The 13,922-nt window shown below is 40.7% G+C and overlaps 2 protein-coding genes across 2 annotated transcripts in view; both read right to left on the minus strand.

The window, feature by feature from the left end:
- Positions 1-127: 127 nt before the first annotated feature.
- Positions 128-2,297, minus strand: fzd5 (frizzled class receptor 5). The gene has a single exon (XM_053439863.1). It carries the CDS (start codon positions 2,280-2,282, stop codon positions 663-665), a length of 1,620 nt encoding a protein of 539 aa, XP_053295838.1. The 5' UTR covers positions 2,283-2,297; the 3' UTR covers positions 128-662.
- An 11,071-nt stretch (positions 2,298-13,368) lies between these two features.
- plekhm3 (pleckstrin homology domain containing, family M, member 3) overlaps positions 13,369-13,922 on the minus strand; it is a 30,494-nt gene continuing 29,940 nt past the window's right edge. Inside the window, exon 8 of the mRNA XM_053439864.1 lies at positions 13,369-13,633. Within this exon, the coding sequence (XP_053295839.1) occupies positions 13,471-13,633 (163 nt within the window). The 3' untranslated portion in view covers positions 13,369-13,470. The remainder of the gene's footprint in view (positions 13,634-13,922) is intronic.

A 13,922-nucleotide genomic window follows, 5' to 3' on the forward strand; every position in this document is an offset into this window, starting at 1 on the left:
CTAATTCACTCTTCAGACACTGGAGTCGTCCGTTAAAATGACTGAATTAGTCAAGTGACTCTAAAGTCTGAGAAAAAACTTTTCAGTTTGTAATGGTACAAAAACACTCAACGTCAAACTCAAACACTGATATGTACAAATTTATACACACTTCAAATCAGAAGAGATTCGTTTCCCTGGTGTCTCACTCTTGACTCGTGTCAGTGACATTGGTTGTTTACTAACTAATCATCACACTATACAACTAATTTTCTCTTTTTTTTTACATCAAATGTATACAATATTTACATAAATAAATATGTTTTTCTCTCTCAGTGCTCAGGATAAACAAACAGGAAGAAGAACGTGTGATCCCATCGAGGATCCTTGTGTCTCTGACTGAAAAATTAAATGAAGTTTTTCAACTCTTTAAAGCAGTTAAATTGTTGGTTTCAGTTTTTTCCAATACTTTTGTATTTTTTGAAGATACATTTGTTATGATTCAGGTAACTTGTTTATTTTTACCGTTTTTTAATTCGCGCTGATAATCAGAGTCACAGTCCTGCAGGTGTTTGTCCACAACTCGTTCTGGAGTGTTTGGATTGTGTGTTTCTAAGTGTCCACACGGGAAACTGTTCAGTGTGTATATGAACATAATAATAATAATAATAAGTCCATTCAGTTCATATATGAGAGGGAGCAGCTTTGTGATACATCCCTGATGTCAGCCCAGTTCCAGTGTGTCCAGTTAAAGCAGTACTGGCCTCACTGTACATGGAGGGTGGAGCCGTGGCCTTCTGCAGCCAGCAGGGGCAGCATCGAGCCACAAACCTCCTCCAGGACTCCAGAGTTTTGCCTGACCAAATCCAAACTCCTGAGGTGATGCCCACCACCAAGCACATGAAGTACTTGAGCATGAAGACGGCGTAGTCCGGACCAAGGCCCGAGCGCTGGCGCTCAGTCAGGCAGGAGCAGGCCAAGGCTCGCTCCCAGCCGGGCCTGTAGTGCTGCTCGTAGACCAGGCAGGCCACCACAATGGTGGCTGGAACGGTGTAGAGCACCGTGAAGAGCCCAATGCGGATCATCAGCCGCTCCAGTTTGTCCGTCTTGGTGCCACCTTGCTTGATGATGCTTCTAATGCGGAAGAGAGAAACAAAACCTGCGAGCAAGAACAGAGAACCGGTGAAGAGGTAAACCACCAGAGGAGCAAGTACGAATCCCCTGAGGTTCTCCAGACTCTGGTTCCCCACGTAACAGATCCCAGCCACAGGGTCCCCATCCACAGAGCTGAGGGCCAGGACCACGATGGTCTTGACGCTGGGGATGAGCCAAGCGGCGAGGTGGAAGTACTGAGAGTATCCAGCAATGGCCTCGCTGCCCCACTTCATACCTGCAGCCAGGAACCAGGTGAAGGACAACACCACCCACCAGATGGAACTGGCCATGCCAAAGAAGTACACCAGCAAGAAGACCAGGGTGCAGAGAGCCGGGCCTGTGGTGTCGTAGAGGATGTGCAGCTGGTCTCCACCACCACCAGCACCGCTAGTGGTACCACAGGCCACCCGCTCATGACCTGCCACCAGGCGGATGATATAACCCAGGGAGACGAAGAGGTAGCAGGCAGCAAGGAAGATGATGGGCCTCTCTGGGTACTTGAAGCGCTCCATGTCAATGAGGAAGGTGGCCACAGTGGTCAAGGTGGAGACGAAGCACAGCACCGACCAGAGGCCCAACCAGAAGCTGGTGAACGCCCGTTCATCAGCCGAGAAGTAGTGCTGGTGGCAGGGCTGGGCACAGTTGGCCAGGGGGCCGGTCTGCACCCGGCCGTACAGGGCGTGGGACTGCCTCTTGATGGGGACCAGGGGGTCTCTGCAGCGGCACTCCCTGTCACACTTAGGGGGGCTCGGGGGTCTGGTCCGGCCTTTAGGGGTGGGTTTGGGGAACGGGGGGGCCAGTGTGGTGGTCTCGCTGCTGTTCTGGTCCATGCACAGAGTCTCGTCCCCCAGCTGAGGCAGCCGCTCGCAGCTCATCCTCTCCGGCCACTCGAAGCCGTACTGGCTCATGAGCGGGGAGCAGCCGCGCTTGGCCCGCTCGCACACGGAGCGGCAGGGCGGCAGCGGCTTGCGGTAGTCCGGCAGACAGATGGGGGTGTACATGCTGCACAGGAAGAAGAGCAGGTCCGGGGAGCAGTGGATGCGCACCAGTGGCCAGAACTGGTGCACCTCCAGGCCCACCTCCTCCTGGGTGTCGTGGTTGAACTGGTTTGGCATGTAGGTCAGGTTGTAGACGATGCCCTTGCACATGGGCACCGTGATGGGCTCGCACACCAGGTCCTTGGAGGCTGCGGAGGTGAGACCCGCACCACGGAGGAGCAGCAGGAGAGAAAACACGAGGGGCCGCGGGAGCACCGGGCTGCGTGGCGTGTGCCTCCTCATGAGTGCCATGGGGAAAAACCACATCTATTAAACTAGAAATCTAAACTAATTGAGAGGATAAAAGTAATAAAAGTAAAGGAAAAGTTGGATTTAACTCATGATTCCATGTCTGAAGCCTGAAAGAAATCTTCGCCCTCATGCGTCTCTGTGATTTAAAGAAGTTCCGCGTCTGTGGATCAATCCTCTGTGTCCCTGCAGCTCCGCCACCGAGCTGTCAGTCATTCACCAGAGCTGCAGCAATCATTGTGGAGAAAGTTCATCTCCGCCGGTCACGATCCAATCACTTTAACAACCCTGGGACATTGACACCGGGACTGTTTGTCCCCTGCGGCTCCTCCACGCAAGAAAAAGTCGCATCGTGAGAGTCAAACCAAATGAAAATGAGACTAAAATGAGTCCAGGAAAGTGTGAGAAACTAAAAGTCACAATTCAAATCTTTAGTGAGGGAAATAAAAGTCCATGAACTAAAGAGCCAGTCAGTCCGTCTGGAACCTGGTGCGTAAAAACGCAGCTGGACGCGTCCTCTCCGGGTTTATTCCCTCAGGAACATGGAACAAAGCTGAAAACAGTCAAGTTACACGTGTGTTTTCTCTGCTGCTACGACAACCCGATGATAATCCACAGTTTCCTTCAGGGGGAGAAAGAATCCGAAGCTCCCGGTGTTTGACAGAGCTGCAGCCTCTCTGAGCCTCAGGACGAAATAAAGTCTGAGTGAAGCTGCAGATTCTCATCACACCGAGGGATACGTTCACGGGCGGTGGGAAATAGTACAACTCCAACATGACTGAGGGTCAGGCTGAAGATCAGGATTAATATTACAGGCCCCCATTTGATGGAAGAGGGGGATTTAAAATTTAAACAAACTGACAGTTTTGCTATTAAAATTACAATAATATTCAAAAAGATTCAACGCAACTTTATTAATCCTGGAGGCAATTTAGACCATAAACACAAGATACAGACGTGCGACTTACAAACATCCACTTAAACAATAACACAATAAAACACCATATAATAATAATACACTTTATTCATTCAGCACCTTTTAAAACAGTTACAAGGTGTTTTACAAGTAAAAACTGAAAAACTGAAGTAAAACAATAAGAAACTATTTAAGAAATACAAAGATAAACAAGAATAAAATAGATGGTAAAATAAAAAAATAATGTAAAAGAGGTGCTCAGTAATAACACATCTTAGACAATATGAATATTTAGTCACATACAGTTTTTCACATCATTACCGGTCGTTAGCTCTTTTGTCAAAGACTATATTAAACCTGGGTCGACTGTAATTGGCTGTATAAAAGGCACAGAAATGCATCAACTACACAATAAATAACGCCTATATTTATTGTGTCATTCCACTAAAGTGCAATTAATTACAAAGTAAGGACATTTTTAGCAATTCAAATTGTTGTTTGACCATTTTTATCAATGCAATATTTTGACAGTTACCCAATTATTAAGCTTTTATTAATTGTTAACATTTGTTTCTGTTTCTTTTCTGCAAATCAACCGCTTGGAGCCAAATTATTTAAACTCAGAGTTTCCAAATTAATTTACATTATCAATCAGAATTATGTCCAACTCAGCAATAATAACATGTATTGACATAATATATGATCAGTAATACACCAGTACAACTATGTGTCATTTGAATGTAGAACACACTTCTTGTTGTGAAATATCTGAATTTCTATTTTAATTTAATCTTTTAGAGTTTTTTCTTCAAAACAATGTCCCTAATTCCTTCGTCATCGGATTGCAAATGAAACATTCTCAATATCTTAATATAATCTTAAAAAACTATTCACACTAATCTGGATTTGTTAGTCATGAATATAGTTGGTGAAAATGTCAATTTCCCGATTATCTTTCCTCAGTGAAACTGCAGATGATTACGATCGTCACCAACTGCCCATGAACGCATCACTGAGTTGTCTTTATGACTTCCTGCATCAGGAGGTTTGAGTTTACCAGAGGAGCTTGAAGGTATAAGATGATAGATCAGGTCTGCCCACCCACTGACACACACACACACACACACACACACACCAATTTAAACTTGATCACAGTGTCAATATCTACAGTAATAAACATTTTTACATTTTATATTATCTGTCGGTCAGGTCTGTTTTCTTTCCGTTTTCCCTCTAAATTCAAATCACATGTGTCTTTCCGATGAGAACCAGCTAATATTTCATCTCCGGTCATGACACATGTTCAGGATCAGGTATAAAGGAACATTAATATATGATACACACACACACAGACACACACACATTGTAATCTCATCAGTTTAACACCTGCATTCAGTGTTTGTGTGGTTGGTTATGTTTACACTGAAGGTGAAGCCAGGACAGATCATCATTAACAGTAAATTATGCTCTGATACATTTAATGCAATATATAAAACATTGTGCATATAAGATGTATGCAGAAAAAGTTATTGTTTACAAAGACATTGTCAGCGAGCACATTTCATATAATGACAACTGAGTTGATGCAAGGAAAAACCATTATATTCAAAAAAAACTATTTATGATGTCTGAACAGAAACAGGGGCTCAAGAGCTATGGTAAAAAATACCAGAATACAGTGTGATTAGTTTTATTTATTTCAATTTGACACATTTAATCAAACACAGAATGTAAACAAGAGGACAAACATGGTCAGACTTTCATATCAACCATCAATATTTCACAGTGTGCAGAGTTACAGACACATCTTATCCAATAAAAAAAAAAATGAAAGTATTATTGCTCAATAACCAGTGAACTTCAATTATCAACATGCACCAGTGTGTGTGGATACAAAGTGAATAGAAGCAGAAGGGGAAGTTTCAGGTAACTTCAGAAAACAAATCCAAATCACTGAAAAACTCTGGTGATCTTCTGACTCTGCTTTTTCTCTTTCTGCACACATGGAGTCATTTTCAACATCGGACAAAGGTCACAACGCTCACTGAGGGACAAAGGTCTCATAGGGTGTGTGTGGCTGTGGTGGAGGTGTGTGTCTATGTGTGTATGTGGTAGTAGTGCAGGTGTGTGTCTTCCTGTTCTTATATCTTAGTGAGAACTATTTTAAGCATAGACCCTAAAGAGTGAGGACATTTTGGTTTTAGAGTTAGGGTTAGAATTAGGTTTGGATGGTTAGGGTAAGGGGCTAGAGAATGCATTATGCCAGTGAGTGTCCTCACTGAGATAGAAGTACAAACGTGCGTGTGTGTGTGTTTGTGTGTGTGTGTGTGTGTGTGCGTGTGTGTGGGTGGTAGGGAAGGTGTGTGTGTGTGTGGGTGGTAGTAGGGAAGGTGTGTATGTGTGTGCTCAACATATCAGCTAAGACAAGTCTCTCGTGGTCTGATTCACCTCCACTCAGGTGACTTTGATAAATGAAAGCAAACAGTGAAGAGTTCATGTGTAAAGCCTGGCTGGCATCAATGTCCTAAGTCCACATACACACAAACACACATAAATATATGTAATTAGTTACAGTGATTTTCCCATGCAGGTGGCCAGCCTGTTTGACTTGGACTTGAGCAAGAATGCAAGGAGACGTGACCTGAATCCCTGGCTGATGAGGTAACTACGGGACACACACACGCACACACACAAACACACACTCAAATCTGCACGTCTGTGTTCACTGATTGACACACTGACTTACTCGGTCTGTTACCTCAACCATTGCCTGTTAACCTTAGCTCCAACACTTTGGTTTTGTCGAATGGCCATTTGAAAAAGACCTGAACACAAAAGTCTATTAAAGTCTTCACGAGAGGAACAGCAGCTTTTTTTAATGTGGAGGTCAGAAATGATGATGTTTGGAAACACAAAACAAAATGCACAGGACACAAATCCTGCACCTGCAGAAACAATGATCCTACACAACCTTGTTCACTGTAAATCACAGGTTTGGGGTTTTGTTTCCCCAGCATGCATTGCGGTTTTAGACATTTCTCTGTTTTACCGTCTGGATTCCGTCCACTCAGATTGCAGTGAGGAGGGGGAACTACACATCAACAGCGTAACTCTGACAACAAAAGCAGGAGGGATGTTGGCTCACGTTGACGAATCACCTCAGTCAAACACGCTCCGAGTCGCCACATGTTGCTTTTCATGAACGAGGCAGAGTGGGCGGGTGAAAGAAAGCAACCATAAGAGTCATTTGTAAGGAACGAAACAGTTCTGTAGTGAAGTTGCATCATGGGTAATTCAATAACCTGAAGGTGAGTTCACACTGGACACAAAGCAACGATTACGAGAGTGAATCGAGTCAACAGACACAGATTTGTTTTAACATGTTTCATTGTTCAGTGGTGACGTGTAACATACGTGTGACATGAGTGTAACAAACGTCTACTCAGGAACTAAACTGAAGAACCATTTATCAACCATTCCAATTTTATGCTACGTATTACTTTCTGGACGATACACCAAATCCCTTTACCAGATTTCAATCAAATCTATTCTGCAGGTTTTGCATAATCCTGTTGACAAACGGCAATAAAACGTAACCTCCTTAGTGAAGGTAATAAACTACATGTAGGGAGACTTTACAGAACACACATCTGAAACAAAATGGAAATTACTGAAATTCTTTGAAGATGCGGAAAATTACAGGGTTTTTTAGTTGGCACCTCATCTGACTCTGTTATTTAGGTTGTTGTGGTTCTTCTGGAAGGAATCTGGATTTATGAATTTAGTATTGAACCCCCCCCCCCCAAAAAAACAACAACGTTATACTGTAACTTCAGCGATTCCCTGAGTGAAATCCCGGAGAGGAAGTTGTTTAATGCTTTATGACATTTGATGGAAAAACACATTTTAATGGTTATTTGAGTAGAAAAACAGTGGTTGTACCCTTTAACACTGACAAAAGCACGGGGACAATCTGCTCTGCTCAGACCTGCTGAAAGCTCCGACACGGCCAAACGAGCCCCTGAACAACCAGGTCACTGGGAACACTGGGGCCCAGCCAGCTTTTGTGTAGCAGCTCGCTAAACGTCGGGGTGGAGGGGCACCGTGTGTGTCTGTGTGTGTGTGTGTGTGTGTGTGTGTGTGTGTGTGTGTGTGTGTGTCAAAGTCATACACTCTCCTCATGTTGGGAGAGGCCCGGTCCTTCCCTCCTCTGTGACCATTGTCCACCTCCCTCCTCCTCCTCCTCTTTTTCTTCCCTCCGTCCTCTTTTCCTCCTTAAACTGTCTTTTGTTTTCATTTTCATTGGCATTTCTGCTCCGTCGTTGTTCGGGCCTTAAATGAGTCTTGACTGGCCCGCGGGCCACTGGAGAAGCACAAAGGACTCTGTTCTACTCGCTACAGTTGATCCATTGTGGGCGTCCCACAATGCACTAATTGGCGATGACAATTAAGCGCGGTCGACACTCAGCTTCAATTTGCCCAAAGCTCGACATACATCACAGGCAAATGAGTCAGCCTATGAGATTCCTGCTCGCGCAGACAATATGCAGATTCGCTGAGGCAGGTGAACTCGTTTGGAAGTTCTTTCTTGACCTCGAAACCAGCGGTTGAGAAAACAGACTCGTCACAAGGTCCGTTCAGTGTCTGCTCTGGAGGATTCCATCATTTCACACAGTCTTCATCCAGTTTTCAAGAAGATTACAGAAATTGGTGAGAGAACTGCAAACAACACTGAAATTCAAGGACAACTGGAAAAACATCTGTTGAGGAACATCATGTCATATGTGGTCTGAGCTAAGAGTTGAGTAAAAGAACTTCTACAACGATGTAATCTATTAAATTATAGAAGTCCCGGATTCAGAATCCTTTCGCTGTTCAAGAAGCACTAAACCAGCATGTTCTAACCATAATCTATGTAACATCTCCACTTTCTGCCACTGAATAAATTTGAAGCCAAACTATCCTCGATTCGGGCGCCGCCATCTTGGGCTTTTTATGTCATTTTGAGCCAGAGTCTGCGCAGTAGTGGTCGTTGTGTGAATCCACTGATAAAGGCCCTTGACCTATCGTGGGCCGGTCTCTTAATCATGATGTTTAACCCCGTTTTAATGTCGTCAAATAACGAATTAAAACCACATGTATCAGAAAAATTCACACATAAATGACAGAAAACATTTAGAGAACGTTGATGTGTACTTTGACTTTTTAGATTGGCCCACGTCCTACCTGCTTACATGGAGGAGGCAAGGTTAAAGACCTATACTGAAGCCAGCCACCAGAGGTTTGGTTTCACTTTTGAGGAGCCATCACATCCATCTTTAAATAGAACCGATGGTTTCAAGAGTGGTTTTAAGAGTTAAGCTGAGTGACTTTTTTTTCCAGTTAACCTGTTACCAGATACATTTTTATTTTTTATTCTTAGTTCATCCAGTCCATGTTGTTGATTAAATTTAAAATCAAAACTTTAAATACTCGAAATCTTTAAAAGAAAGTCACGTATACCTTTGCCGAGGTGCTCATAACAACATATTGTACATGGCTTGTGTTTCTAGCTTTCGCTGTTAGCAACGATGCAAGCAAACATCAGCGCTTATTCTTTAGCCTTTACCCTTTTAAGTAAAATACACCAAAAAATTGACAAACAACACAAAGGTTTCAAACATGTTCACTTTAACGAACTTTGTCTTTATTGGCATCAGTGGCTATAGCAAACAAATTTGAGCAAAACCAGACAAGAGGAAGATTAAATTAAATAGTCGACTCCCTGTTTTTGCATAAGAGTTTTTCTGCAATGAAAAGAAACAATGATACAAAAAACAAGACAAATAACTTAAATTGTGCAAAGTAGAGAAGAGGCTCAGTCCAGTTACTCGGCTTAAATACTGTACAATTTATTCTTCTCCAAGCATCAAGTAAAAAATACTGCGATGATCATAATGTGCATGCAACATATAGAACAGTTCCATCCTGTTCTCATGATGAAATGAACATGGAAAAATGAAAATGGCTGCAACATATCATTAAAAAAACTCTACGGATTGTAACTTTCTTCACATTTACGAAACAGAGGGAGATGAAAGACATAAGAGAGACGTACAAAAAACTTTAACTTAACACACACTGGCACGTTCAAGTCATCTGGATTGTGAACTGCTCTAGCTAAGAGCCGAGACCTTCAAGTATCTGAAGCCTCATTTCAACTTTTTGGGGGTAACCAGGACTTGTAGGACTAAAAGTCTTCAGACAGAAACTTTCTTCTGTTTGATAAAATAATTATCAAATAATCACTGGAGATTATGCCATCACGTTCTAATTAAGTCTCATTGGGTCCAAAATATAAACTTGAAAATGAAGTTCAACACAAGTTTGAAATCAAATGTTTCCTCATCATGAAAGAGTTTAATTTGGAGGGAAAATATGAGTATAAAGAGAAATTCTATAAAAGTTAAATACTGTATACCTTCCCTTAAACCTATTTGACAGGAAAACTGTTTTGTTTTTAAGACATATTTAGTACTGCAAACTGAACCAGATCCACTGATGTGGCTGCTTTGTTTTGGAAAGACTTGAGGTTTTTTTTTTTTTTTCAGACTCGTCTGCTTCAGAGTGAGTTTATACTGAATTACACAAAACCTTACAGTTTGGGCTTCAAATTTGGCAGAAGCAGGTCTGAGCAGAACTCTAATCTGTGTGCACAAATAAGAAACGAGATTAAAATACATCTTGACACCTGGTGGACTGTTACACAAATCAAATACAGCAAGAAATAAAAATAAATTAAAAATACATATCAAAAATAATTTTTTATGCAGCAGGCAACAATAACTTAATAACACTTCACCTGACGTGGCTGCAGGCTTCAAACCAAGGTAAAAACAAATCACATTAAATTAAACACATCAGTGCACTTATCCTGCCAAATGTTAAACTACAGGGCTATTTAGTATCAATCTACAGTTTCCTACATGCTTCATTAACATGAATAACTGTTTGGGTCTGATCGGTGAAATACACATGTCCTCATAAACCTGTAACTCAGTTTGGTGCTGATTTTACTTTTACAACAGCTTATTCACATTAGAAAGTGAACGTTTTTATTGCTCAAAAAGATGAAAAAAAGAATCAGAGTGAAGTGAAAGAGAAATAATGAACATTGAAATGAAAGAAAACAAATTGCAGGAAGAAGAAGCAGCTACATTTCCATCCAGAATATCATCAAACTTTAAAGAAAAAAAATCATGGATATTTTACAAAGCCCCCAATTTACAATAATAATAATAATAAGTGATTTTGAACACGATAAAGTCGTAGTTTTCTATCTTTTCAAATGTTTTTTCCTTTTTGACTCAAGACACAGAACATTTTTATCGTAGAGATTGTACATTTTTAGGAGTAATTTTAAATTTTTGGATGAAAAACTTCATAAGATAATATTTAATTTTATTTGTTGAGACATAATAAAAACTAAAAATACACTAATTATCACAAACATTCAACTGTAATACTTAATAAAGTACATTTTTGTGGTTACCTTTTTGTGTCTTAAAGGAGCCTTATCAATACACTTAAGATCTTTAAAACTTCAGTGAGTTTTGTCTTAAAATTGGACGGAAATGCAGCTGTTTCAAGAATTCAAGAAAACGTGAACAAGTGTTTCCAGACCTTCACACGTATGAAAGCAGTGAGTCAGAAAGGCCATCTAGGTTGCATAGAAATACTAAAAGCTAAAGCGGCTATCACGTTGGATAGATTCTGCATGAATAAAGCACAACAGGAGGAAGAATCACAGAGGAAGAGAGGAGGAGGAGGAGGAGGGGGGGAAGGCAACAATGAGAGAGAAGTTACAGTAGATTATTGCCTCTGGTATTTTAGAGAGAGAGAAGAATATGTTCTCGGACTGAGAGTCTTCTTAAAATTAAAAATATCTTTACATTGTACATTTACATAAAGAAACTGGTAAAAATGAGTGAGTTAACAAACGTCTTTCAATACTTCAATCAACGCGATTCAAACTTATAAGTTACAACATCCAAATACAAAGGTTCTGCTTGAATGATCCCTGATCTGATCAAAGAATCTCCTCAGAGGTTTGAACAGGAATGCATGAGGTCTATGACTTTTATTATCTTAACTCTGTTTGTTAATTTCATATTGTATCAATTGTGTTGAAAAGTGCTATACAAATAAAGTTATTATTATTATGAGAATGCCCATATTTTTCCTTTTTTACCAACAGCAGCAGCCGTCAATTTGCATTTAGTTCTTTACACCAGATTTCAAGTTGAAAAAGTTAGACATAATTAGCATAATGAACTTTCCCACATTTGATTGATATTTTTCCCAAAACTCAAATCTTATCCAAAATAAGATAAACCCACTGCTTCTTTTGGACTCAGGAAGGGTTGAATTAGGGGATAAATAAAATCTGAGTAAAGTATTTGAGAGTGATCTGCAACATGTAGTCTGACAGGATTTAGTTTTAGAAAAGGGGATGATGTCATGATTCTAGCATAATGATCATAGCTGTAGCAGTTATTTTCAAACTATCGAACAATTTCCTTAATAAGAAGACAAATCCTTGGTTTCTAATAGTTCAGAAAACAGTTGAAATCACATTTTTCAAATTGCTTCCTAGTCTCATAACGGTCCACAACTGAAAGATATTAATTTTAATGTAATATACCACAAAGAAAATCTAAATTTGTGCTTGAAAGTTAATGTTGTTTCCAGGGTACGTTCACATGTTTCAAGTCTCTCTTAAAACACTCACATGCCTTCTTCCTCCTGTTCATACAGGAAATGAACAGATTCCATGAGGGACACATTTCACTCTGTCTGTGCAGAAATATCACAGATTTTACCAGAATTTTGAGCAACTCCACACTAGATAGCGGAAATGAATGCACCTGTCTATGCTCTACAGTTATTTGAATTATCAGAGGTGGCTGATCAAGCTGTATTCTAGTTTCTACTCATTTAGTTTCTATATTCACAAGTTAAAAATGTGTATTAAAACAGGCTGAATAAAACAAAAAGACTGCTTTTTTACAAAATTCCCTTGTTTTTGTGTCCCAGTTACGGTGTGTCCTCGCTGAGATGCAGCTCAAAACAGGAATTCAAGACACAAAAAATTTGGGAATATGAACCCACTTGATTTGACTGACACTGCTGAAGAATCTTTAACTGTGGGAAGTGTTTTTGGATTAAAAAGGCTGGTGAATTTTCTCCATCATCCCTTAAATGGAAATCTGTTGTAAATAAAAAGACTTGAACAAATGTGAACATTCCCTTTAATGTTTCATTCCATTGTCATCAGTGACAAGAATCCAAGTCGACAACAGCTGCCGTTGGCCTGCAAATATTTTACAGCCACTTTTTAAAGCTACAGTTTTGAGAAAGTTTCAGGTGGACAATCACTTAAATTTGAGCAGGACTGAAACTAATGATTATTTTTCCGTTACAGATTCATCAGTTTTTTTCTTCAAGTCATAATTGAGTCTGTAAACAAAGAAAATCACTTTCTCCCAGAGGTCCAGGAGAGAGACATTTCTATTTCTATTCTTTTATCTGACCAATAGCCCAAAAGAAAAGGGAGCAAAGCTTCTACACCTGAAGATGGAACCAGAAAATGTTTCACCAGATTCTAAAACTTAAGTGTGACTTTATGAGCAAGTGGAAGATGCTGTTTAGAGTAAACCACCAGAATGTTTCAACCCTCAGTTAGAGGTTCTCCAGTTTACCTGCTGTGATTTGACATATTTTGACTCCTGGAATAAAAAAAATAAGTGGAAGGTCTTGGGTGAGGTGAAGGGACCACGATGGTGGAGGTGGACGTTGACATTTGTGACGATTTTCAACGACAAAACACGAGTAGCTCAGTGAGTGAAGCCTGGTGCAGCAGTTCTTCAGTTGGTTATGTCCCTGCTCTTTACAGAGGAGCGAGGCGGGCTCCTCTCAGGTGTGTGTTGACAGGTGAACACACATGAACACAAACCTGACGACGAAGTGTGTGTGTGTGTGTGTGTGTGTGTGTGTGTGTGTGTGTGTGTGTGTGTGTGTGTGTGTGTGTGTGTGTGTGTGTGTGTGTGTGTGTGTGTGTGTGTGTGTGTGTGTGTGTGTGTGTGTGTGTGTGTCTCAGGTGTCTTGGTAAGGCACGTGAAAACACCCAGGGCTGTCGTCATCAGGAGACCAAAAGGAGGACGGCCTCTTGTGGTGCAGCTCTCGCCGAACGCAGCGGGGACACGGCTGAGCTTTCTGTCGACACTCAGTGTGGAAAACGGCACCGCAGCCGCCGCACCTGCAAGTACACAAGAACACGATCACACAGGTTAGCGAGGTCACAAGGACTAACAACTTGTGTATTTTATATATATAAATATACTACCTATTATTAGAATTTTTGGTTTTTAACTTGTGTAAAGTGTCTTTGACAATTGTTAAAATCCCCATATAAATAAAATAGAAATCATTATTAATATGATTTTCGTTTGTTCATCATATTTAAAAAATGTTTGTAACTTTGTATTATTTTATCTTCTATAACTTATTTTAGCCACTGATTTATTGAACTTGTTAGATTATTTTAA

Source organism: Pleuronectes platessa, chromosome 14 (assembly GCF_947347685.1).
Source record: "Pleuronectes platessa chromosome 14, fPlePla1.1, whole genome shotgun sequence".
NCBI lineage: Eukaryota > Metazoa > Chordata > Actinopteri > Pleuronectiformes > Pleuronectidae > Pleuronectes > Pleuronectes platessa.

Bases quoted from the DNA above. Each gene is read 5' to 3' on its own strand.
- fzd5 (XM_053439863.1), bottom strand. From the start codon at position 2,282: ATGTGCAAGGGCATCGTCTACAACCTGACCTACATGCCAAACCAGTTC.